General features: G+C 43.9%; 1 protein-coding gene across 1 annotated transcript; it reads right to left on the reverse strand.

Annotated features, from left to right (window-relative positions):
* On the reverse strand, nucleotides 1-24,596 carry LOC125744435 (formin-F). The gene is made up of 17 exons (XM_049016245.1): nucleotides 24,149-24,596; nucleotides 23,061-23,153; nucleotides 22,569-22,634; nucleotides 21,833-22,006; nucleotides 21,214-21,365; nucleotides 20,593-20,781; nucleotides 19,259-19,676; nucleotides 18,868-19,030; nucleotides 13,830-13,941; nucleotides 11,664-11,754; nucleotides 11,101-11,187; nucleotides 6,155-6,307; nucleotides 3,876-4,005; nucleotides 3,754-3,786; nucleotides 3,244-3,341; nucleotides 2,932-3,015; nucleotides 1-1,215 (listed from the first exon to the last, which is right to left on the reverse strand). Exons 1-17 carry the CDS (start codon nucleotides 24,182-24,184, stop codon nucleotides 1,111-1,113), a joined length of 2,184 nt encoding a protein of 727 aa, XP_048872202.1. The 5' UTR covers nucleotides 24,185-24,596; the 3' UTR covers nucleotides 1-1,110.
* Between the last annotated feature and the right edge of the window lie 1,321 nt (nucleotides 24,597-25,917).

The raw sequence follows: 25,917 nt of genomic DNA on the forward strand, positions 1-25,917 counted from the left end.
TTAGTATGATAAATATTTAATTAACTTTTAATAACTACTTCTCAGTTAAATTTTTTTAATTAAGGTTGTGGAAATGTTATGAGACAGCAAGTGCAACGCAGAGCAGTTTCTAGTCCTTTACACAGACATGCAAATATTCATAAAACTCTGCATTACCAAGTTGCATTCTCATATGTACATAGCATGAGCATATCTACCGAAAAAATTTTTGTTAGGATTGTGTTATAATCGAATAAACATGAAGAAAAAAAAAAAATCTAAAATTTTGTAACATTAAATAAAATAAAAATTCAAAAGTATTAAAATGAAAAGAATTTTTCATCTCAAATGACGTGTCAGTCTGTCGTTCACAATTTATGTAAAACACATAAAAATATATAGTTTAGTGCATACAAATACAGCTCTGGAAAAAACTCCGCAGCAAATTCCCGGGTGTGCATCTGTGAATAATATATATTTATATATATATACACACACACACACACACATATATTTTGCAAACTGCAGCCTAGCTCTTCTCTGCTTCATATTGACTAAGGGCTCCTTCCTTGCTTTGTGGATCTACAGTCTGACTTCTAGAAGCCTGATATGAACTGTCCTAGCAGTGCACTTCACGCCTTCGCTTAATGGTTCCCATTCCATTTAAAGGTCACATGATGTCATCCTCCGATTCATGAGAAACTGTCGGATAAGTTAACGGTCGTCTCTGGCATTACAAAGTTGCTTCTGAACTCTACCAAGTTGGTGTTTTGTCACTGCTAGTGTCTGCTACTTCACATTTGCAAACTTTGAGCCTGGAAGCAGCCCGTCTCGCAGTGTAGTCTTCTGCCAGCAGGACCAGGATTAAATCAGCATTTAAAAATACAGATTTTTAAAAAATACAGAGTAGTTTCTTATTTTTTTTCTGTATGTTCCACATTGTGTTTAGCAGTAGCTTATTTTGCCAAACTCCCATTGCTGCAGATTACAAATTCACAAATTAATATTTCCTTTGAGAGCCACACTGCGGCTCCCTTTCTGAACATTCACCCTCTTTGTACTTTCAGTTTCGGTTCATCTTGCCAGTGCTGGTTCCCAGTACTGCACGTGAAGCCGGATGCGACAACAGTGTCACTGCACGGCCTCCGTGTAAATCTTCCGGAACTCTGCGATGAAGGAGCCCACCCAGCGGAAAAGTTCCTGGGAATCCTGCTCCAGCGGCTCCCCGAACTTCACCTGGGACGAGGGAGAAGCGGCTTAGCGTAACGCTGGGGAGGTGAGGAGATCACACCGTCTTTAACGCCTGCTGTGGCATGGAGCACTCGGCGCGCGGTTTGCCGCAAGCCTCCCCTGTAATATGGCTATTTATTTCAGCAAAGTCCAGCATCACATGGGATCCCGGCGCCTAATCAGAGAGGAAAATGCGATCTGTTAATGTCTAATGGCAATACTTGGTTTAAGATTCCTTTTTAATTAATAATAACATTAAAAGAACGCTTCACTCACACAAGTAAGGACTTTTGGAAAGTCATTAAAAGTTGGGGGGGGGGGGGGGGGGGGTACTTGCACTCTTTGTCTCCACCAAGGGGAGTGACGCGTCCCGGTTTAAAGTGCTGATCCGAGTTCAACCGAGCCGGGAAGAATCCGCAGTGCAGTGGGAGAGACGCGACAGAGGGCGACCTCGTGGAAACCCCCCCCCCCCCCCCCCCCCGCCCCCTGCTGCATCCTACCTTGCCGATGCCAACGTATCGATTCCATGGGGACGAAAGGGACATCCGTCGGCCACCCTGAAAGCGGCTCTTTTGGGGGTGGGGGGGGGGGGTACAGGAATCGCGAGGGATGTGTCAGCAGCCACACTGTGTTTTGCCTGGACAGTAGTGGTACACGAGAAGCCAGCGGGGGGCAGCTTTAAGTGAGGGGCAGGGGTGTTGCCAGGATGGGCATTTGGGTATGTTCACAGGGCACCAATGCTCAAATTTTCTTAGCGGTTTGGGGACCCCCTGGTGAGTGATCTGTTGGGTTGGCCGACAATCTGTGCAGGTGGCACGGGGGCCCGTTAGAATAAACTCCCCACTGGATTGAGGTGCATCCACGCTCCCTGTCAGGTCCAGCCGCTCGCCCATGCCACGCCCGCACAGACATTCCTTGGGATGATTGACTGCTCTCACCAAAATCGGGACATCTAGGAAATGCAGGTGTCCTATGGGGAAAGTGACCTTTGCTCCCCGAAACACTAAAGCTATAACGCACAACGCATGCGACACACGCAATAAGCCCCTGCCGACCCAGATGGTAAAACGTGAATAAATCACATTCCCAACATGTAGGGATGGGGGTTTTTTTAGCGAGCAGTGGGTGGGCAGTTTTGAAGGAGTCTGACGCATCCTTTTCTGTCGCTACGCCCGCCGACAATGCCACCTTCCAGCTATTTCAAAAATGACGAAAAACATACATCTCACAAGGATCGACCGTCCCATACTTGATAAATTCCATCGTAAGTGCAATCCATCAAAGCAATTAGTATTTTTCTGCTCAGCAAGTTTGCTCCTGCACGCGCACTTACCTTGATATCCCACCACCATTCCGACTTACTAACTCCGATACGACGGAGCCGCCAGACGGTCCCTCTGAGGACGACGCCCAACAGCTGCATCCTTCCCCGTGACATTAACGGCGGCGCCGTGCAGGTGGCACGTTTTCCAATAACGGAAAAGACGGAGAGGGTCTGCTTCCATTTTGGCCCCGAACAGAAAGCAGGCCCCGTGGGATCAGAAAAGCAGAAGCCCTCGAGTGTATATCAGCCTGTAATACATGTTCTCCTGCTCCATTTTCACCAGATTAAACTATGAAATAACAGGATAGAGCAGGGCCAAGCATTAAGGCCTGGAAACTATCTACCTTTGCCTGCCAGGTGGTACGACACAGATGCTGAGATGATAAGTCGGGAATTACCAATATATCAGCGTAGAGTTTCTTCATCTCTTCACACTTCTTCGTCATCTGAGAGAGGTCAGAACTGATCCTTTCGATCGCCGTCTAGAGAGCAAGGCACAAGGGATTATTGGCTGGCTCAGTCATTCATTACTGCCCTGGAGTATATAACTGTAGGGCCATTTCGGAGGTAAATGGTGCTCTTGTTTACCATTACGCAACACACAGTGGTCCTATAGATGGATATTTGTTATTTTAGTTATATAAATAACATGCAATGGTCCGTTCCTTAATCCTTAAATCAAGAAAAATGCAAAGCAGTAACAGATTTACCTTCAGATCTTTCATGAACTTTTGATGTTGAGTTCCCTGGTTTTTTCGCTTGTACGTTTTTTTGTATTGAATGACCTTCTGCAGCTCATTCTTCAGAACTAGAAGGTGAGAATCACTGGCACCATCAATCTTCTCTGGCTATTGAAGCAAATCTCCTCCTTAAATCTTTTTTTTTCCCTTTCATGGCTTTATCCACCCAAAAGAGGAGCATTAGTGCATGTGTCAACTGTCTTTAGGAATAAATCCAGTCATCTGTGTACATAACTGGATCTAAAATTACCATTTTCACAGAATTTAATATAAGACAAAAAAAAAAACCTGAACTCAGTCACTTTAAGTCACAGCCTCATCTTACAGTCAAGATTCATCATTTATCGCGTTACCAGAATATACTGCCAACCTTTTAAAGGGTACATATGTGTCTTTAAATGTACATTAATGTTGCATGTCCCAGAGAACTAATTATATAAAACTCATGTATTGAATGTCCTGTAATAATAATAGACTTACCATCAACCTCTGCAGTAAGTCCTTTAATTGATGCTGTGGAAGACCACAAAAAGTTCATTCCCAAGGGGGTCACAAGAGAATGGCAGCAACTTTCAGTTTTGATCAAATTTTGATTAGCTTACCCCCTGGAACAGTTTCAAATTCCGCCAGCTCCTGGAAAAACACTGCCACCTGGGGACCGTGTAACCTGATCTGCTCTACGAGGGCATGCATCAAGGTGAACTTCCTGTCTTTCCCACGGAGTTGCGAGAGCTGCAGAAGAAACACACCGGGCTTGAGTGTGATCCTGACCCCCACAGCTCAGAGCAGAGCCATACGACCCCAAGCACGAGCAGCCATCGGCGGACAGTGCCTTTGGACAGCCACCGACGGCCCACCGGCAGAGAATCGAAGGGCCAGATCCTGTTTTGCGACAGGAGAGACTCCTGTGTAACCGAAGAATGTGGAAGACGGCCATTGATAAATCTTCAATGACTTTGACATCACAACTTACCATAATGACCTTTTGTTAGTTTTAAAAGGAATTACATGTCTTTCTGTCCCGATCGTTTATTTCACATTTAGCAGATCCTACCTTGACTGTTTTGGTTAAAGGAAGTACAAGAAAACAATCCTGTCTATGATAAATATTGATTTATAGCATCAAATTTCAGCATCTTTGCAGAGAGTAAAATAAAAGATAATGCAATTCACTCTTACAGACTATGTCTGCAGCTTTTCAGTACAATGATAATATGAAAAAAAGAACTAATAAACTGAATGCAACACCAACGTTCAGGAAACCTATCAAGTTTTTTTCTGAGTACCATTTTTCAGTTTAGATGATAAAAAATGCAAATGCAGATAAAATACTTTTTTTTATTTATGCAGCAGAAACATTTATACTCAAAGCAAAATTCAGCTCAGAAAGCAGGGTCAGAGTGTCCCTGGAGCAACTGCGATAGGGTCTAAACAGCCAAAATAATCAACCATGGGAATTGAACCAATGACCATCCAAAACACAGGCACAGTCCTAACCCATAGAGCGACACTCCACGCATCAAAAGGTAGCATACATCTAACTGTAATGGGTTTCGTAAGTTCGCTCATATACTGTATGTGTTCATACTTGGCCACTTTTATACCAATAAAGAAAATATTAGAAAACCTTATTTGTCAATCATGTTACCGTGCTTGAGAGGTGGATAGGTGGTCAGATAGCTCCTGGGTTCAGAACCTGCCTCTGATATGTGTGTGATGGGCCATTAGAGGATAGACAGCCATGGTTCTGGTCCAATTAGTTTTTGCCCAAAGAACCTTCTGTTTACATTGTAAAGGAATTTCGAATGATAAGATCCTCATTTTTTAATCTGAATTATTTAGACAGAAAACCATTCTGATCAAAGGAGGGTTCTGCCTGATCAAGGCACATTTAAGATAATCGGTCTTTTGATGTTTTAGTCTTTTCTTGAAAGGGCTCATGGAGCTGGAGACCTTAATAAAACGTCTAGGTAGTAATAACGATATGGCTACCGTCTATGGAAATCAAGGGCGTACTTGTCGACATTGCTTAATTAAAATGCTGGGAGGGCCCCATCTAATGCGGCAATGGGATTTACTGACTTTTCCGCTTCTCAGCCTCGTGATGTTGATATCTGGGTAGCCTCTGGAGGAAACAGCTAAAACACCTGCACACAGCATGAAATGCAGGCATGGATACAAGCTCATGTCTCCGTCTCTTTGAAATAAACAAATGCAGGCAGGCCAGACAAACCTTTATGCAGATGAGAGATGCCAGACTGGTCTATGTCATAGTCGTTTCACTTCCATAATCTAGCCCAGGGCTGTTCAAATCACAGTCCTCGAGGTCAGAGTACTGCTGATTTCCCAGCCTTCCTTTACCTGTGAGCTGGGTGTGAAGCCTCTGGCCAATCAGAATCAGTAATTATTAAAATAGCTGCCTGGGAGAACTGAAAACAAGGCCTGGATTTGGGATCAAGGTCCAGACTTGAAGAGCCCTGGTCTAGCATTTTGTTCAGTGTTCAAAACACTGTATGTACCCCCACCCCTCAAATAATGTGACAGTTTTTCATCATGAGAATAATTCAAGGCTAAACTCTTACCTACGATTATTTAACACAAGAATACTAAAGTTTCAAAGTGTGTGACTCACATCTACAGTGAGAGATGCATGATGGGAATTTCCTGAGGCTCCGTTCCTGTTCACCTTATAACTTGTCTGTCACATATGCACTTTTTAATTTCCATGAAGTGCCCTGCTAACTGCTGACTGAACAGTCTCCGAGGACTCAAAAGAGGAAAACAGAAAGTCGAGGGAACGAAGCTGCACACACACCGACACACGCTCTGGCCCGTGGCTGTACCCCGTCAATCAGGAGGTGAAGCAGGAGGGGGAGCGTACCTTGGTCAGCGTGGAAAGGCGGAATCCTTTGGCCTTCTCTTTTCCAGCATTCTCGTTAAGGTAATTGCCAATGGCAAGAAGGTACTCCAGAACAGTCACAAATGACCTGCAGTTGTACAGCTGTGAACACATCCTTATCTTCTGGCTGACCAGCTGAAATGCATGGACATGAACATTAGCTCTTCCTGAAGACCCTTGAGTCGAACATTATGAGCCATTCGGAGTACAAAGTCAACCATGGACACTATATCGTAATATATTTTAGTAGGCGAAACCCACACCTCACAAATGATCTGCTATTGTACCCCAGATTTCTATCACCATTGAACATTGTTTTTTTTCCTGAGACTTCCATCCTTGGTTACCATTGGCAGAGAGTCTAAAAACCTTAGGGTTTCTCCAGCAATAACAACAAGGGTTTCCCCAGGTACACACAGCACTGCAGATACAATTAGTTAACTTAGTCTACTCAGACTTCCAGAAAACCTTCAGAACCAATACAATCATTCTTTAAACCAGCATACAACTGGAAAAATATATTTCTTTTATGCAGTACATGCCATGTGTTAATTATACAAATTATATTTAAAGTCACACTTGCTAATTTCAAATGTAGCTCCAGAACACCGTAAAAAACTGCCTCTCGGACATTAGGATAAATTCATGAAAAATATAATAAATTAAGCAATTCCTGAAATGATTATTAATGACCGAAATTAATTTCAGCTAACGTTTACTTAATCATTCAGTGGCAAAGCTATGCAAAATGATAACGCTATTGGCATAAATTGACATGTGTATTTGGTAACAGGTGTAAACAAATTAAAATGTAAACAAGCACACACACGTTGGCGGCTACCCACGCCAGACAGCGTGAGCATGATCCGGGCTTTTACCAAGCAAACGTCGAAACTGCATGAATCAAAAATTAAATAAAACAAGTTAAAACCCCAGCTCATCTTCTGACAGTGATGTATTATGGTCTTTGCCGGGTCTCATTGGGTAGGACAGGAATCCCAAGAGTGCAGGAGAAAGTTTAAGGGCTGTGAGAGGTGTTGTAGGATGTACAGGGGTAGGCAAAGGCTTTGGGCCCAATGAATGGTGTGACAGCACTTGGCATTAATGGTAGGGAGGTGCTGGAGAAGGTGGTGGTCTGTCGATCATTAATTCGTTTCCAATGCAGGACCTCAGAGCCCACTGGAGCTCTGCACATGCCTTTGCGATGCATTGACTCTGTACCTGTTAGCATATTAGGTTCCCAGACACACAATCCAGCCCGGCTCCCCCGGTCTGCGAGGCTGGCGAGATTCGGTAAAGTCAGAAACCTTCCCACCTTCACCCTCATACAAACAAAGCCCACAGATCCATCAAGGATGGTGGCTCACAGATAATCAGCACTGTCACAGACACCTCATCTTAGATTCCTGCCTAGCTTGTCCACCACCATACTTGCTAGACAGTGAGAAAAAAAAAAACCTCTTTAATGTACCCTGGCTCATGACGTCAGGAAGGACCAAGCTTTCAAGCATTAATGGGAAAAGTCCTAAGTGTCCCTCACATACTTGTGGTGAATACCAGACATTATGTTTTAGCTGTCTAACATTATGCTTGAGGATATTTCTCAAGCTCTATAAAATAACAAGAATCTGGGGCACAATTTTTTTTCTTAACGTTCTCTCAATCTGAAAGATTGAGGCATTGAATTAACGGAGGACAATTTACCTGCAACTGCACAACTGAAACTAATCTGTTTAAATTTTGTATAATGAATTTGAGCATCATTTCATCCTCCTCATTTTTAGATACATTTTCTACTTTATATCATTCACACATTGTTTTATTCCATTTTCAAAATGTCCATAATTAGTTTTAAATGTCACAGTGCCGGATAGACAATACAGACAGAGGTCAGTTAGAATCACTGTGGACTAGGTATAAGGGATTTCTGCTGTGCTTGATCAAAATGGTCTGCAATGACTTGTTGCTCTAAAGACTATAATAAACTTCAAATTAAAGTAGACACGAAAAAGAGTGATTTTGCATATATTACTCAGTAACTGTCTGCTATAACAATGAACAACTGAAATAATCCAATTTAAATGAAAAGGAACATACCTGGGCTGGAGATGAAAACCACAAAAAAATAGCATTATGTGAAGGTGTCATACAGAAGACATTCATCATGTTTTATGCGACTAGTTAATAGTCCCTGGGTAATCAAGCACTAAATATCACGCGTGGAGGTACGATTACTTCCGAGATGCTGAATCGATTCACAAAATGGCTCGAGAGAGATGCTGAGCCATTGAACGCATCACACGTAAACCGAAGATAAAGGGCATTGATTAATGAAAGGTTAACACTCCATGTCTGTTGACAGTTTCCAAAAGCTTCATGAGACTCTTTTGTATGTATGTGTGATAAAAAGCTAACCAGCTTCTTCGCCTTTCTTATTTCAACTCATAGTCTTTATTTGCTTCTATTCAATTCATCAGACCTGCCTGGGCTTTGTTTCGTCTCCTGTACGTGCAATTATCATTTCATCCCTGAAGGTTACTATGGGAAACTGGTTGAGGATTTCTCTTCTACCAGAGGTAACCCAATTTCCTGCCAATCAAAATACAGTCCTACATATCTGCAGGTTACGCATCCACGGACTCAACCAACTGCGGATGGAAAATATACGAAAAGAAAAAAAAAAAAAATCCAGAAAGTTACAAAAAGCAAAACTTAAGCTACCACTATGTGGATGATGTGATGTATAGTTATTCTCTGCTGCAGTCTCCTGCCACTTGAGGGAGAATGAATGAATTTATATGTTCTCTATGTATAATAATATTTTCCATATGTACCTGTATTTTAAATATTCTATGTTTTATTGTACTCTTTGTTCTATTCTCAGCTCATTAAAACAAAAGCATGATTTAAAGTATACGGCAGGATGTGCGGTGGTTATATGCAAATACTGTGGACTTGACTGTCGACAGATTTTGGCAACTGCGGTAGGTCCTGAAACCAAAGGCCCCCGGATATTGGGGGCTGATTGTAGATCCTATTGCAGTCAGTAACGTTTAACAGTGAACAGTGAACAGTGCCCCGGCTTGTTTTTCCTGACACTCTGATCACATCTTTTGCACAGATCAGCGCACTTGGACCAGCGAAATCCCCTGTGATTTTGGCCATATGATTACATCAACTGCTTTGTCAAGCTTCTCGTTTTTTCCTGAGGCACACTTGCACACAAATACCCCCCCTCCCTCGGCAGCCTGTCTCATGACTCCCTAGAGAATCTGATGGTTGTTTTTAGGTCCAAAGGCATTAGTGCAAACATACCAAGTGGGTGGATGTGGCTCTGCAGGTGAAGCCACTGTGCCTGTTATTGGCATGGTGGTGGTTCATGCCTCTCGCTCAGGAGAACCGTCACATGACTGTGGTTCATAAACAAGGCCCTTAGCCTCCAGCTCCAGGGGCACTGCATGAGGGCTGACCCTGCATTGTGACCCCCACAACACCAGGGGGCGCTGCATGCGGGCTGACCCTGCATTGTGACCCCCGCAGCACCAGGGGGCGCTGCATGAGGGCTGACCCTGCATTGTGACCCCCACAGCACCAGGGGGCGCTGCATGAGGGCTGACCCTGCATTGCCACCACCGCAGCATCAGGGGGCGCTGCATGAGGGCTGACCCTGCATTGTGACCCCCACAGCACCAGGGGGCGCTGCATGAGGGCTGACCCTGCATTGTGACCCCCACAGCACCAGGGGGCGCTGCATGAGGGCTGACCCTGCATTGTCACCACCGCAGCATCAGGGGGGACTGCATGCTGGCTGACCCTGCACTGTGACCCCCAAACTTCACTCACCCGTATATGAGTCTGTGTTTAGTCATGGAGAGCAAGATGGGGTTGGCAAAATGAGAATTTCCCCCCATGGATGAATGAAGTGTCACTATTCTATTCCATAAGATCCCAGCACATGGTAAGTAGCCCGGACACTAGGGGGCACCCATGAGAAAATCTGCAGTTGGCTACTTTCAGAATGTGTATTATCCACCTGAGAACTGACATTATTATGCATACAGAGATCTGTAACTGTACATGGGTGTGTGAGCATGGATAATAGTAGCTTTGGTTTGGGGGAGGCAGCCATATAATTGTGCGGTCATGGGTACCGGCCTTTGTTATAGCATCCAAAGAGACAAAATAACAATTGGACAGGAAGCTGGTTCCAGCTCACAAACAGCAGAGATGCAGATCTGTAGCCACGTCTGAACCAACCCAAGACATGCTGCTGACACCAACTGCAACTGAAACCTCAAACATGCCCAGGATAGTTCCATATCTCAACATCCCCCAATTATCACAAAAAGTTGCATTTCATGCGACTTTAATGACCCCCAGCATCAAGCAAAATATGTGTTTGCATGACCCTTCCCCTCCAGATGATTTGTTTCCTGATGAGAATCCTTCACTATGCAATATTCTCGTTCCGCATGGCTGAGCAGCTTAGTACCTCAGCTTTCCCGTGGCCTTGGATGCATCATCTCCCTTAGCTAAAATCTACTGACGACATTTCTTTTTGTTTGTCTCAGGGTTTGAGTGTACCAAGCTTGTACAAAAGGCTGAGCAAAATTCAGAAACTTCATGAAGCGCTTATGCATCCTCCCTGCCCAAGGATCACAGAAGGAGCCCAACATCAGCGACGGCGCTGATGTTCACAACCCCGCAGCCACACCTTCTCTATTTCGGGTGCATCTTATCCGATGCCCTACTTTTGCATTTCCCAATTTGGCATGCATCATCCTGCTCTAATGGGGCAATCAGGCCATGTAGGGAATGTGGTGAGAATGCACACATGGGGGTGTGAAGAGATCAGCGGGCGGGAGGAAAGTGTGTGTGTGTGTGTGTGTGTGTGTGAAAGCTCACATTGGCCACCAGGGGGCACTCACCGGCTGCAGGTCCTCCATGCTTACAGGAAGCTCCCGTAGCAGTAGCAGAAGGTCTAGGATACCACTGAGGTATGGAATGTTGCACATCTTGGGTGGAAAGATGGTGGAACTGTTAGTGTGACTGGTGTGACAACGTGGACAAAAAACAGTGGTGTACATTGGACTCTAGCAGGGGACGGGGGACGGGGAGACCCCATGTCATACCACAGCTGCTTATGAGACAACGGCACTGCAAGTGCTACCTGCCGGACTGGGAGCTGGGGGCCATAAATGTGAACCCCACCCTCCCAATTCACGGCAAAAAAAAATTTAAAAATTCACCAGCATCAGCATAAATTTTTACCTGCATAAACTTAGCAGTGATTGTACATCAGAAATAAACAGTGGTCTGAAATTTGTCCCTCCCCTAGGAGTGGGAATTACTGCCATGTAGGAAGGAATAGGGGACTAAACAGCATGGAGGTGTCGTATAATTCCCTGCAAAATCCTGTGCTGTTAAGGAAAGGTTGTGGATTTCCTGCCATGTGAAGCGACCGGCAAATGCCCTGGGAGGCAGGGTTTACCTCCAGCATGTACTGGTCCACCATGTGGAGCTCCGAGGGAGACCCCTTGTAGGACTTAAACATCTCAATGTCATCCGAAGTCGGCACGTACCTGAGAAAAACAAGGCCAAAGAGTAATTACCTCTGAATGGGGTCTAGAAAGCCCAGGGCCATCTCAGCCTTATTGGGACCCCTAAGCAAAATGCAAACATGGGCCCTTTGCTCTAATACACACACACACATACACACGTTTTCACATTCACATCTTTATGAGGAATCTCGATTCTTTTCTATGGTCAAAACCCTAATCCCAACAATGACAACCTTAACCCTAACCCTAACCCCTACCCAGCTCTAACCTCATTCATAAGTAACGAGACAAAATACAAAGTCTTTTGGCATTTTAATTTTATTATTATTTTTTTTGCGATTTTTTTAAAAATGAGTTTCCCCTTGTCAGGACCAAAACAATGCCCCCACAATGTCAAAATAACAGGCTTTAATTATATTGTAGGGACATTTGGTCCCCACAATGTAATAAATATATGCCCCCCCCCCCCCAACACACACACACACACACACAAACCACAGGCTGACCAGATGTGGGGGCCCCCTGGTGGCCACTGGGCCCTAAAGCAGCCACTTAGTTCGCTCATGCCTTGGACTGGCCCCGAAAAGACCTTTAATCAATACAAGCAATGACTCATCACGTCAATCAAAGCAATAGGTCCAAAATTCCCCTGGATCCTTAGACTTAAAGGACTCCTATTACCATTATCATATCACTATCGAGCTCAGCCGTAAAAGCTGACTTCCCTTTTACATCAAACGGAAGGTAATAGATAGACAGAAAAACTGTCAGCATAGCACAAATACCCATGATCAAAAGAGGTATTTCCCTGCTCTGCTCTGGTGAGACCGCTTGATGCCTCAGCTGTAGCTAAACCTACAGAAATACAGCAAAGACTTTGCTTGGAAAAAGACCCATCTAAGCTGCAGATATTATACACGTTACTGGACAGTAAGTACTGTGGATCTAAAGAACAGATCAGGTCCCAAGATTCTCCTGGCACTTATTTAACCGCAATCACTCCAGCAAAAATACCCAGCTGGACGTAGATAGTAAAGACAGTAATTTGCTTTGTTTTCTTAGAAACGGAAAGTAAAATGTGAGAGCTCTGCTCAGAATCAGCCCAGAGTCACCTCTGCCCCGCTCCCGGTAAATCAGAGTGCGCTATGCAGATCCCCAGCGCTTCAGCGGGATTTCTGAGGGTGATTAAAGCTAAATGACTTCTGACGACTCGCTCCGGATCTGTTAAATAGCGGCCGTCAACAGAGCTTGGGTGCTGCCCGTAGCTGCACTCGAGTTCAACTCGCTCTCACAAAATGGACTCAACACGGCGTGTTCAGTCTGGCGCTGCTCCTAGGAGGCGGCGCTGAGTATATCGGGAGCTGGGGGACAGCACAAAGCTGCCAGACATTAATATTAAAGGGGCAGGGACAGGGGCCCTTTCTGTTAGGATTGCTCTGTTAAGGCTCCTCGCAGAACCGCATGGGAATGCCCCTTGGTATTTGACAAACACGTGTAATAAACAGCCCTGCGCACCTTCTCACAGAATGACCCACAGCGTCTCTTCTAATAAATCTGTCTGTCTCCCAGGAGCATGCAAATGGGCGGGGCCTCAGGGGCACTGTCCCTAGCTGAAAGCTGATTGGACACTGGAGTGCCCCATCCCTTGTCACTCACAGATTCAAAGCATATCATTGGCTAATGATAAGGTTGGCCCCACTGTATGAATCATGGCCCCACTTATCTCCTCAAACATTTCATTATAAAATTTTCCCCATAAAGCCTCTCCAATAAAAGGATCAGTCATGAGTTCGTATTATCAGGGCCTAGTTGTTTTTCCCCTCTGATCTTCTGGCCGTATTTGGCCTTTCCGACATGCACTTCCCTTCAGTCTCAGCCGGATTTGCCTCTAATCTCTTCTTGCTGCTGACTACATTGTTTACCATTCGGCCTTTTCCTATTACTATTCTGTTATTGTAGCACATGGGATAGCAGCTATAATCCACCTTTACACGTGATAACAAGGTGCTCACTAGATCACGCCACATGCTTCCACAAGCATGACTACACTGGCATCAGAATCGAACGGCTTCGTCCGGAAGGTTGCGGGGTCCTACCTCCGAAGCGAGGCGATTTGCTCATCGCTGAGACCACCGTCCTCCTCATGAACAATGCACAACTTATCCTTCAGCTCCCCTGGTTTCACTGGGAAGCTCTTGAGGAAAATATCTGGAAGGGGGGAGAAAATACGAAGACAAAATCAACACACTCGCCAGCATGTTTGGGTTAGGAGAGAAAAAAAAAAGAAAAAAAAACAGAGTTCACATCTTTCTAAAAATATATATTAAAAAGATGAGAGTCTGCCTTTTCTTAATTATCTACCTGCCTCTGTGCTGCCCTGGGGCTGTAACTCGGCTAACTGATTCTCAAACACAGACTGATGTAGAATTCAGATTTAATATTTTGCAGCATTACTGAAGGTCAGGGAAACATCTCAGGAAGTAGCAGCCTTGCTTAAGCAAAAATCTCAGAACAAAACTCCAAGGCCAGCGACGGGTACGACACGGTAATGGCTCCATCTTTGTATTTATGCTATGACACGACGCTGTTGGGTCTTACCCAGATCTAGCAAATTGGCAGGACAGTCTTTCGCCTAATCCCTTCAACACAAGAGGCTGACGCCTAGCAGGTCTTGCGGTAAAAAACAAAAAAAAAACACAAATAAATCAGCCACCCATAGGTCAATATGGTCTGCAAAGCCGCGGAGACCAGGCCAAAGAATATATCATGTTATTTAAAATCTTTCCAACGCCATCGCACAAAGTCTACAGGGAACAGGGTCAGGATCTTCTTATCGTTTCCTCTCTGTCCACGTTTTTGCAGTTTTCACATGGGGCCTGATACAATCCCACTATTTTTTTATGGAAAACAGGTAGTACAAGTGCAAGAGATACACCTACATCTGAACCAGATCCAATTAAATGCAAGTACACATTTTAGTCATTTACCCAAAGCAAGTTACTGTAGAGGGGAGGGTGACAATCCACATGCTCCCTGGGATTTGAACCAACAACCTTAGCAGTGTTAGTGCTACACTCTACTTGGGGAGCTACAAGAACCAAGGGAGGCAGCTCTAAACACCACGAACATTCTCCGTGCAATCGAATAGCAGTGCTGAGTCCTTGTTATTTTGTAATATATGGAGCAGATGGCAGGCTAGAACTTCACTAAATACTGAAGTACAGAAAGACTGTAATGCATCTTTTTGCATATCCTCTCTTGGTCTCCTTAGAGACATATGCACATATAGTTGAGAGTGCAAGGTCAGCCATTTTTCTGGCATCCCAGATGCATTTCAGGAGGTTAAGGGCCCTGCTCAAGGACCCAACGGAGATGTGACTATTCTGCCCAGGATGGGATTAGCCAGCAACCTTCCCCTCACTGGCGCAGAGGCCTGACCCACTGAGCCACACACCATCTCCTGGAGTAAAGCAAAGGCTATGCGCAAGCAGAGCCGCATTGCTGCTAACTGGGACTGAGTGTGTCTGTGTGGAGTTTGTATGAGTCATACAGGCTTCCTATGGGGTTCGTCTCACAGTCTAAAGACATGCAGCCATGCTGGCAATGTGTGTGTGTGTGTGTGTGTGTGTGTGTGTGCGTGTGTGCTATAATGGACTGGTATCCCATCCAGAGTGTACTCCTGCCTTGTGCTCTACACTGTTGCCAGCCCCGACCCAGTAAAAAGGATGGATAATACAAATTAAATGTACTTTATCAAAAATACTACATCAAATTTTGTATCAACGTCTGAGGGAAAGTAAATCTGTCGCAGGATATTTAAAGCAATTCAGAAATGCAGCGCTATCGAAAATTGCTCTAACCTATTTACAAAAGCCACAAACACATAAATAATCTGGCCCCCCAGGTTGATGTAGAGCTCTTACTGACACTTGGAAAAAAAAAGGCAATTTGTTTTAATTTTTGAGTTTGTGATTGCACCTTACAGTGGTATTAAGCAGACCTGGAATAGAATCACCCTGGGGTAGATTTCATTACAGTCCACTGAGGAGGGTGGCGGGTAGCCAATTGTATCTTAAAGAAAGCACGGCGAAACACTTTTAGGCAATATCTATATATCTCACGTATGTGTGATTTTAATCAAAACATCTGTTTTTTTTTTTATTATTATTATCAGGCTTCAAGGCTCCCTAATGGGGAAAACCTTGCATCAAAAATTTCTTTAGTCTTCAAACTTTGAGCACATTTAGGAATCTGCAAGAAAAACTGGATCGGGGTTCTTTTGAGCCATAATTGGGCACCCTTGTGTGCAGAAGGAACATTTGGGTACATTAATAGAAGATTTACAACCCAAACTGCAGGTCCCCCACGACTCTAAAAGCACATCAGTGGCACGGAAAGTGTCCCCGTCTCACATATGGCCAGTTCATCCCGCTCCAGTGGGGCTCCGTGTCACACGTCCAGCCAATCAAATCTGTTTTGTAGACCAAGGCTTTGATTTATTTGGTGTGATGCTCTGCAAGTGCTAATTGACCTCTGGGTGGAAGATTAGAGTTAGGAAGGAGGCAGGTCCACTACTGCTACCGGGCACTAAGGAAGGCAGCGGGAACGACCGGACCATCTACCCTGAAAGCAGAAAGCAGCTCACCTAATTGCATCCGCTGACCCCAAGCTTGTATTTTCAGCAGGAGACAAACAACCAAGGAGAAAAACAAACAATCACACCCATGCTTTGCCATTCAAGGCATTCTGGCATGCGGGACCCCCTCCTTCCTGTCAGTGCCATGACGACAAGGACTGGCCCATACTTGGGATCCCAATATGAAATGGCCTCCACTTAGACACATAAATCGGAATGAGAGGAAAAGTTACAGGAGAAAGCAAACACCGTACACCCCACGAATGGCATGAATGATTCCAAATTACAATTTTATACACCATTCTTCATTCTTTGTTCTGAACGTGTTAATTTTGGGGAAGAACGTTAGCATGCTCAGCGAGACAGACACTGAAATGATGCTATTCGGGATAAAGAGGCACGATATGTCCTTATAGTCTGCTGGGTCTCCAACTCTGCAAATATTTCAGTTTATCGCCCTTATCCACCACGCCACACAGCTGTCACATTTGGGGATGCCTGAGGTCAGCCTCTGGCTGTACACAACAGCCCTGGCGGCTTGTTAAATCAGAGCCTTCCCCGACGCTTTGACAACAGGAAATAGCTGAGCATAAGCTCTGCCGCTGCGTCTCTACACGCCGTCCTACGGGGATTCGTTTTCCGTCACTTTCTGACACTTTGCAAGATTTATTCCAGTGGATCCACAGACAAAAAAACCCAAAAACTTTAACTTTTGAATTTGCGCAAGCCAATAGGTGATGTCCCTAATGCATTATTTAGACGTTACAGAAGTTGTGGTAATATGTTTCAAGGGTTATTTAGCGTAGATGTTCCTGGTCATCGTTTCTATTGTACCTTCGGTGTTTCACGCACGGCTGTCACGGCAACAGACTGACTTCACCTCCATACGGCTTAGGTGTGAAAATCATTGTGATATCCTGCCACCTGGTGGTGTAGACAGGATCTACTCACGTTTACAGTCCCCCTTAACAACGCTTCGGTGCAGCACTTCATATTTCTGGGAAGGATTAATGATTTCCGTGCGGGTCATGCCGTATTCCCCAGAATAAATAAGTGACGAGAAATGCAGATTTATGCATATAGTCAATCAAAAAAACTGTACAAAAACCCTTGACTGTCAAGAAGCACAGGATTGCTAATTATTGACTATTGACAGGTGTGCCCAGCTGCATCTCTTTTTTGACCTTTACGAATAGTAAACTGCGGCAAAAAAAATAAAAAAGACTAGCATCGATAAGCCTTCTAATGCAAAGTGCGATTATTCACAGCCCGGAGGCCGCTGCTTATAGCGCACGGTGATTTGATCACTGTTCCATTATCACTTCTATCCGCTATGTGCTTCTACCGACGGCACATCCAGGAAAGATGGAATGAATCCAGGACAACAAAGCCTCCATTGTCAAGGCAACTGTTTATTTATTCTGCTCCCGCGGGCATTTTGCTCTAATTATTCTTGTCATTCACAGTTTTGCCCAAATTGGTTTCCAGCAAAGTCTTTTACTCAGCTATCTAGGGGCTCAGTCGACTTGCCCAGAGGACAGGAAGCTTCTGCAAGGGGGTGTTGCATCCACCCACCCACAGACATCCGATGATTCCCTAGCAGCTATCTGCCAGCTAAGACACCTTCACCAACTTAATCCCTCCCTCTAGGAGGAACAATGCCCGGTCCCACTCAGCTAATGAAACAGCCCCAGCACAGGCCTGGCTGGGGATTTACTAGTCAAGTATCTCTGCATGCCTCCCCCCCCCCCCCCCCCCAACCCCAAACACGTACCGTTTAAAGCACGTCCTGCTGCAGACGGGGACGTGCTTAGCATCAGAATCGGACCAGATCACAGACACAGAGATGGCGTATAAATCATGAGCAGAATGCACTGCTTACGCTAAAGGGTCCTCGATTGTTACCCCACACTCACTGCTAGCTGGTGCTACAGTAGCAAACCTGTTTCATGGTTAAAATATGTCAAAGCGTCATGTTAACCAGTAGTATTTCAGGCAATAACAGCAAAAGTGACATTATTAACCTGAGTTTAAGACATTCAATATGTATATCTGTGTGTGTGTGTGTTTGTGTATGTGTGAATTCGGTTTATATTCCATTGTGGGGGCCAAATGTCCCCCACAATGTAACAATAACCAGCTGTGTGTAATAAATGTAACAAAAACCAGGGGACCTGAAAAATGGACCCTACAAAGATCTGTGACTGCAATCAAAAAACTAAAATTGCATCCCACAAAGTCCCCACAAAGACATAATTGCAAACCTGTGTGTATGTGTACACGTGTGTGTGTGTGTATACACACACACACACACACACACACACACACACACACACACACACACACACACACACACACACACACACACACACACGCATATAGCAAATAGATAGCAAAATCTATGTGCTGACAGAACAGAAAACATAAACATTATATTTTTGGAGGGATATTTGAATAGAGAGCTGAATCTCTGCTGAAGGAGGAGACTGTAAACTCACTGAAGTTGTGGGCTACTTTCTGGTTTAGCATGATCTGCAGATTGCTGTTGGACTCCAGCCCTCCGGCATACACAAAATCCTGGATGCCAAATTGCCCGTAGAGCCGGGATGTGTCAATCTGCACATTTCCCAGGTCGCGGCGAGTCCAAAGGGATTTCCCGAGCTATATGGAACACAAAAAAAGTGTCAACTCGTACAGAGGTCGGTGCCACTGACGGACAACCGATCAGACTATCAGACAGCAAAAACAAAATTCACACACGGAACACGGAAGGTCAAACGAAAGATCAACACGAAAAGGATGGAAGCATTTAAATTAGCATGAACATCTAGAAATCTTTAATACACTAAAATGTTAATATTAAAATTCATAGAAGGGGACATTTATTACTTTATCCTGGTTGATCGGGTCCCAGTGAAAAGCTTTGGTCCTCTTGGATATTGGCTTGGAGCTGGATTTGCTAGGAAGGGGGGGTGGAGCGGGGGCTGTGGGTGGAGGTGGTGGTGGCATGGGGAAAACGGGTACAAGCACTGGGGGCTTTGGGGAAGCACATGGCTTGGGACTCGGCGGCGCCGGTGGCAGAGTCAGCGTGTCCTCGTCGAAGGAGCCCACGCACTCGGCCTCCTCCACCAGAAGGGTGAAGGGTGAAGACATCGCCTCCACGATGGTCTCATAAATGGTCTGATTCTCAGACTGGGAACAGCGTTTCCAGGCCATACACTGCCTAGCGATGTCTTGCACCCACTTGTCTCGTTCGATCATCACAGCATCTGCGCCCTTCATCTCATCCATTACAGGAACCCGGAACCTGTGGATCAGTCCATAACATATGACACATGTTCGCCCCAACCAATGAAGCAGTTCCCTTCATCCCTTTTTAAGAGTTGCACTTTGGACCAGGGTGGATGTTATGGCACTGAACTGAACTGAACTAAACCTTTATTTTACGTTTGCACAGGTACAGAAATATAAGTAAATTGCAACTCTTGGATCGCTCAGTCACGATTTTAAAACAACGAACAAGACTATGATATATAGAAAGTTACATTCAGGTTACATTCAGGTACTAAAAATGTACAGCTAACACTTTACTTAAACCACTCATGTGTAATGCCTTTATAATACATTATAATGCATCATAAACATGGCTATAACTATAAAAAGACAACATGTTATAGCCATGTTTATTATGCTTGATGAATGCTCTAAGAATCTTTCATCTATAATTCACTATAAATACCTTTACAATGCATTGTAATAACTTATACTGATATGTTATGCTACTCATTTAGTCAGGGGGCTGGGTCTGTGATTAGAAGGTTGACATGGTGATTACATCATCGAGTTCCTGAGCAGGGTCCTTGATCTTAATCAGATCCTGCCTTCTCAGTTTTATTTGGCTTTGGATAAAAAAAAAGCCTGCTAAATAAGTAAAATACGAGTGTATGTAAAGTTGACTATTGTGTCTGTTCTTATATGATAATTCTGTGTCCTGAAGTAGTACAATACCAGGTAAGGCCTGTTGAACTTGAACATCCAGTCAGTCAAGTCATGACACAACCCTGATGTTAACTGTGGCCTGGTCTCTATGACCTAACCTGCTATTAAGATCATCATGTTCATTCCTTGTTGCTTGGTAATTTAGACCCAGAATTCCAAAGCATTCTTGATGATTTTCATTTCCGTATGCTAGAATGCACTATTGATGCAGTCGGACTACTCACAGATACTCATTAACCCTTGTGAGAACGGAAAAGGTGTCGCAACTGCGCAGCTTCTCCACTCTGACATTGCCGTCCGAGAAGTGGATGATGATGGGCAGGGGTGGGGAGGTGTAGCCGTCGCTGCTGGTGGCCATTTGCTGTCCCGTGGGCTGCAGGGTCAGCTGAGACTCGTGAAGTTGTGCCGTATACCTGGCAGATAAGAGAGGGCCTGATCTCCCTGATCGAAATGCTCACCGGCACAAAAAAACAAAAGCAGAACCTGCAGGAGGCCTTGCTGATTGATGTAGAACAATTATATGTTAAACCGTGTTCTCATTTCCACTATCCTTCTTCTGCTATTCTGCACCCTTCCTGGCACATCACGTGAGAGACACTACCGCTGTCCTAGAGTTATAAGACCACAGAATCATGTCATATCTGCAGAAACGGAACAAAGATCTGAGCGTTTGATGAAAAGCCCTTGACTCTATGGATCAGTGTGAACCATAATTCTCAGTTCCCTTTAACGTTGTGCAATGATCAAATAATGTATTTATGAACTGACAATGTTATCAGCTACTATTTAAACCAGCCATAAAATGCGGGATTACAGAGGGGGAAGAAAAGTTAATAGGTCCATACTTCACCCATTTGAATGAGGCCAAGCCACCTCTTTGGAGATACAACTGGCCCTGGTGAAGGCTTCTGGGTGGAGAAGGTTTCTCTGGGGTCTGTAGCTGTCCACCAATGTCATTTATGTTCCCTTGTATGATCCTGTTTACTAGCTGCATGATCTGAAACGCAGAATACCAAAAAAAAAATTTCTTGGGCAGACCATGAGGACATCCAAGGTTGGTCTAAAGATCTTACCCGCAAGTCTGCCAGGCTAGAAGGAATCAGAGCACCGCACACTCCGATCTTCAATGATGTAATGCATTGTTTCTCAACCCATTCCTAGGAAATCCCCAGACAGTCCATATTTTACTCCCTCCCAACTCCCAGCACATCTATGCTAGGTATTCAGTGTTCTTGATTGCTAGAAGGGAGCAAAAATGTGGACTGTCTGGGGGTCCGCAAGGACTAGCTTGAGAAACACTGATGTACGATAACATCTTTTGTGTCCCTAAGAACTTTACTATTGAGAGGAAACTAAAGTAATAATTAGCCAAGGGAAGTACACAGACGGGTTGTACTCCAGGCCATTTGTCTGAATGCAATAAATTCAGAGAGAGACGTGGCCATTATGGGGACACAACACTACCTTGTACTTGTCCTCTAGCGAAGTTGCCTCCAGCTCGTATTCGGGTCGGCCACGGAACAAGACAGAGAACTTGGCTCCCGGACCATCATCGCAGCTTTTCACTTCGAAGAATGGTATCTGCCGCTTCACGATGCCTTTCTCAATGCTGCACACCATCTTAGTGTTAAAGTCAATCTAGACGAGACGAAGGCCCAATCAGATTCATAACTAAGACACCCAATTCACAACCATAACTACAACATAGCTTTGCCGATTTGGGATTATATAAATGATCTCGTCCCGTTGCCGCTGTTCACAAAATGCAAACTGAAAAATGAATATGCCTGATTTGCAATCTGTTTCATTTTAATCATCTGATTTTTATATGACAACTAAATTAGGCTCATTACAGGCAAAAACTCCAAAGCATGTGGTTTGTGGCTGGGTGAGAATACTGATACGGGTACTATGCTGTTCTTTTGAGAACGATCCAACATACACGATGTGTAGGGTCTATCTAAACTGTATGTTGTGCTTTCACAAGTCGTCTTTCACAAGAGACTGGGCGATATCTGAATGATTTTGAAAATATAAAACAGACCTTTTAAGATATGGCACTTAATAGGAAATTTAAGCTTCAGATTTGGATTTTATTGTATAACTTGAGTCCCGTGCACTAGAATTAAAGCCTCAGGATCTCGCAAAGTTACGCCTTGTGACTGAATCCACTCCCCCTGCACTTTGGCAAAGTAATTACCTGCAATATGCGTTTCTGCCAGCGATAACGGTTGAACTTGTACACACTGAAGTTCTCCTGTGAACCCTACAAAGACCAGTGAAAAACAATTAGAACACATAGCTCAGAAATTAAAATATATCCCAGGGCGGGGGGGGCCTTATTAATTATTCACCTTTAACAAAAGTAGGGCCTTACTAGCAAGGAGCCAAGAATCCATTTTTTATTATGTATTATTTTCACATCAGCATTTTTCCAGTTATATAATGAATAGCGATTCAAATCTCAAGTAAATTAACGCTCAGTGTTTTTCAGACCTTGACCTAAAAATAGTGTTGCAGACGTAAGGCGCTATGAAACGCAAGAAGGAAATGTTTCCAGTAATACCGGACTGACTTCCTCCTGATCATGTCTACCTCGAATGACCAAATGAATACCTTCTTTAAAAGAAAAGCAATGGAAAACACACATAGCTGCAGAGAGCAGTGCATGTTAGAGATATAAGGGTCTTACCCAAATGTTCTCAGCCTGCTTCAGCGCGTCCTCAATGCTTAACTCGCCGCTCTTCACTTTGTTCATGATCTTGAGCTGCATCTCATTGCTGAGCTAAGAAGCGTCAAGGCAAATGGAGTTAACGAGGAAAAACATTCCTCGAAAAGCACATAAACACGGAAAGCCGTTCGGCGTTTGGGATGCTGAAAAAGGGAATGGCCAATAGACTTTACTCAAGTTCATTCGTGTCATTGGCAGGTATAAACAAATAACGAGGGGAGTCCATCCAGCCATTAGCATAACTGCCTATTCCCCACTGGGGTCGCAGGGACCCGGACCCTATCCCGGTAACAACGGGCACAGGCGGGAACCAACCCTGGGCGAGCGCCAACACACTACAGGGCACACACACTCACACTCACACTACGGGGCCAATTTAGACACGCCAAACGACGGGAGTCTTTTTGGAGAAATAATTATTAAGTTGCCTCTGAGCCATTGCAAAACAAATAACACATCGTTATGTTTCTCTCTGATAAAGCAGACAAGAGGGGGGGGAACCTGAGGAGCCCCCCACTTCCTCAGTTTGACATGTAATAAACAGACACTTTGGTACGATTAATCTCAGTTTCCAAAAATATTTGTTTTATATGTTTGGAATTTTTCGTTAATAACAAATGTGCCCTTGAGAGGTAAAGTGGGCTATCCCACAACAACAAGGTTTTGAGCAAATGAGCTACAGAGTGTGCCTATACCCTACAATTGGTATATATCATAGGTAGCACAGAGGTATGACTTGGATAATAACAACTTATCCAATTGAAAATATTCAACAGAAAGGGGGTAGGGGTCAAAAATGTGGGATAGCCCACTTTACCTCTCAGGGGCACAAATATGCCATGTTCTGTTTTAAGTAACATATTTAGCATGAGTCATATATTAAAACTTTAAAGGAAAAGCACATTTAACCAGTGCAAATAATCACAGCTAATATATATATATATATATATATATATATATATATATATATATATATATATATATGAAAAATATTCGCTTTTTACACTGTTTAATAAAAGTACATTCAGTGATGTGCTTTGATTTCCTACCTGCGGAACTCCGAGAGCCGATTTGCTGTCCATCATTTTGGGGTTTTCATTGATTCAGCCTTCGGCCTGATCTTGTCCACCTTTTAATTCGCAATGCGCTACACACTTGATTTTTTTTTCTCTGGATACGATCCGTTTCCCGCGACGTGCAGTTAGAAGTACAATGAGTCGTTTATTTAACTTGTCTAACTTCCTTCTTCTTGTGAATAGACAGAAGCCAGGATATAGGGAAGACGCTAACATGCAGGCTCATTACAGCGCGGCCAATGTGCCACATTGGATTTTAGTGATTTCTAGGCGTGACACCGTAATAATGAGCTTAAAAGCATTTTCACGTGACGCATATCGCTCAATAACATTAACTTTAAGGTAAAGACATACGTAGAATTTTTTCGTATTTCCTCGACCATATGATGAACTGTATTAGAAAAACTATTAGAATACGCCATTAATGCCGTTGACCGTTTCGGCTTGTTAAATTAATGTATTTATTGTACGCGTTGTTAAAAAAAAATACAAAACATTCAAAGAAATTAAGGAAGATTTTCCTCATGTACTGCTACATTTTCCCCAGTAGAGGGAAATATTTCCCAAAGAACCGTGACAGACACTATGGACGGCCTCTGATGTTCGTAATGCGCGTGCTCTGTGACGGACCGGCCCCTGCCCTGTGTTTCCTGGGATAGACCCTAGCCCCCCCCCCCGCACTCCTGAACCAGATAAGCAGTTTTAAGATGAGCATGCACAATACGAACAAGTTCATATAATTTAAGAAAGGGCGAATTTGAAGCAAATTAAATAGCTTATTGCAAGTAAAGGATCTACTTAACTAAAACAAGAAAAAAACACTCTAATTACAGTCCCTTTGGTACATTTCTCAATTCAGAATTTAAATTCTCAAAACTACTTATCCAGCCTCCACATTACTGAGTCACTTCTGCACATCATATAAGCAATGTCTCCTTCTTTTGGATAAATTGCAAATGCTTTGTCAAAGTCATGTAAATGATTATGTACAATTGTCTGCTGTTTCCTACATTATTAATTGCTTGTCACATGTTGATCAAAATATAATATAGTGGTTCTCTATTGGATAATCTCACTCCATCTAGGCATTACATGCAAAATGGTTAAATCAGTTGCAATCACCCGTCAAGAACATTTTCTGTACATTTCTATTAGGCTTTTTTTGCAAATGTGTCCTGAACTGATGAATTTCTCTTAAGTGAATGTTGACTTTCACCAATGGAGGAGAATGTTTGAAGCATCAGATCAATCGAATGATCAACCAATTCTCTAAAACAGCTCAGAGGTGCATCTCATGAACTTTCAGTTGTCAGGCATATATTGACGGGACAAAACACAGTGTTACGATTTCCGTCAATGGAAAAACGACATTCCTTAACCCGATTGAGGTGGAAGGCTTACAATCGCCAGTCACATACCTAGACGACCCTACTGGCTGCCATGCATGCAGCATGTGAAGACATCGGAGCAGACGCCTGCAGAGGTTGGATCTAACCTTCCAAAAGATTCTTTCTACGCTGCATTGCAAGGGGAGATGTCGATTGTGATGCGAATGAGAATCTGTGGCCTGGCAGACAGGAACATCAGGAACTGTAGGATGTACCGTAATTCCCCTTACAGAGCTGCATTTGCGGTTCTATTTCAGTTTGCATTTCTAATTTTACGTAAATTTTTTCCCTTTGTGCTATGTAGTGCTGTGATGTCTTTTTATTTTGCCGTGACATGGTTTGTCAACAAATTAG

Source organism: Brienomyrus brachyistius, chromosome 6 (assembly GCF_023856365.1).
Source record: "Brienomyrus brachyistius isolate T26 chromosome 6, BBRACH_0.4, whole genome shotgun sequence".
Classification (NCBI taxonomy): Eukaryota; Metazoa; Chordata; class Actinopteri; order Osteoglossiformes; family Mormyridae; genus Brienomyrus; species Brienomyrus brachyistius.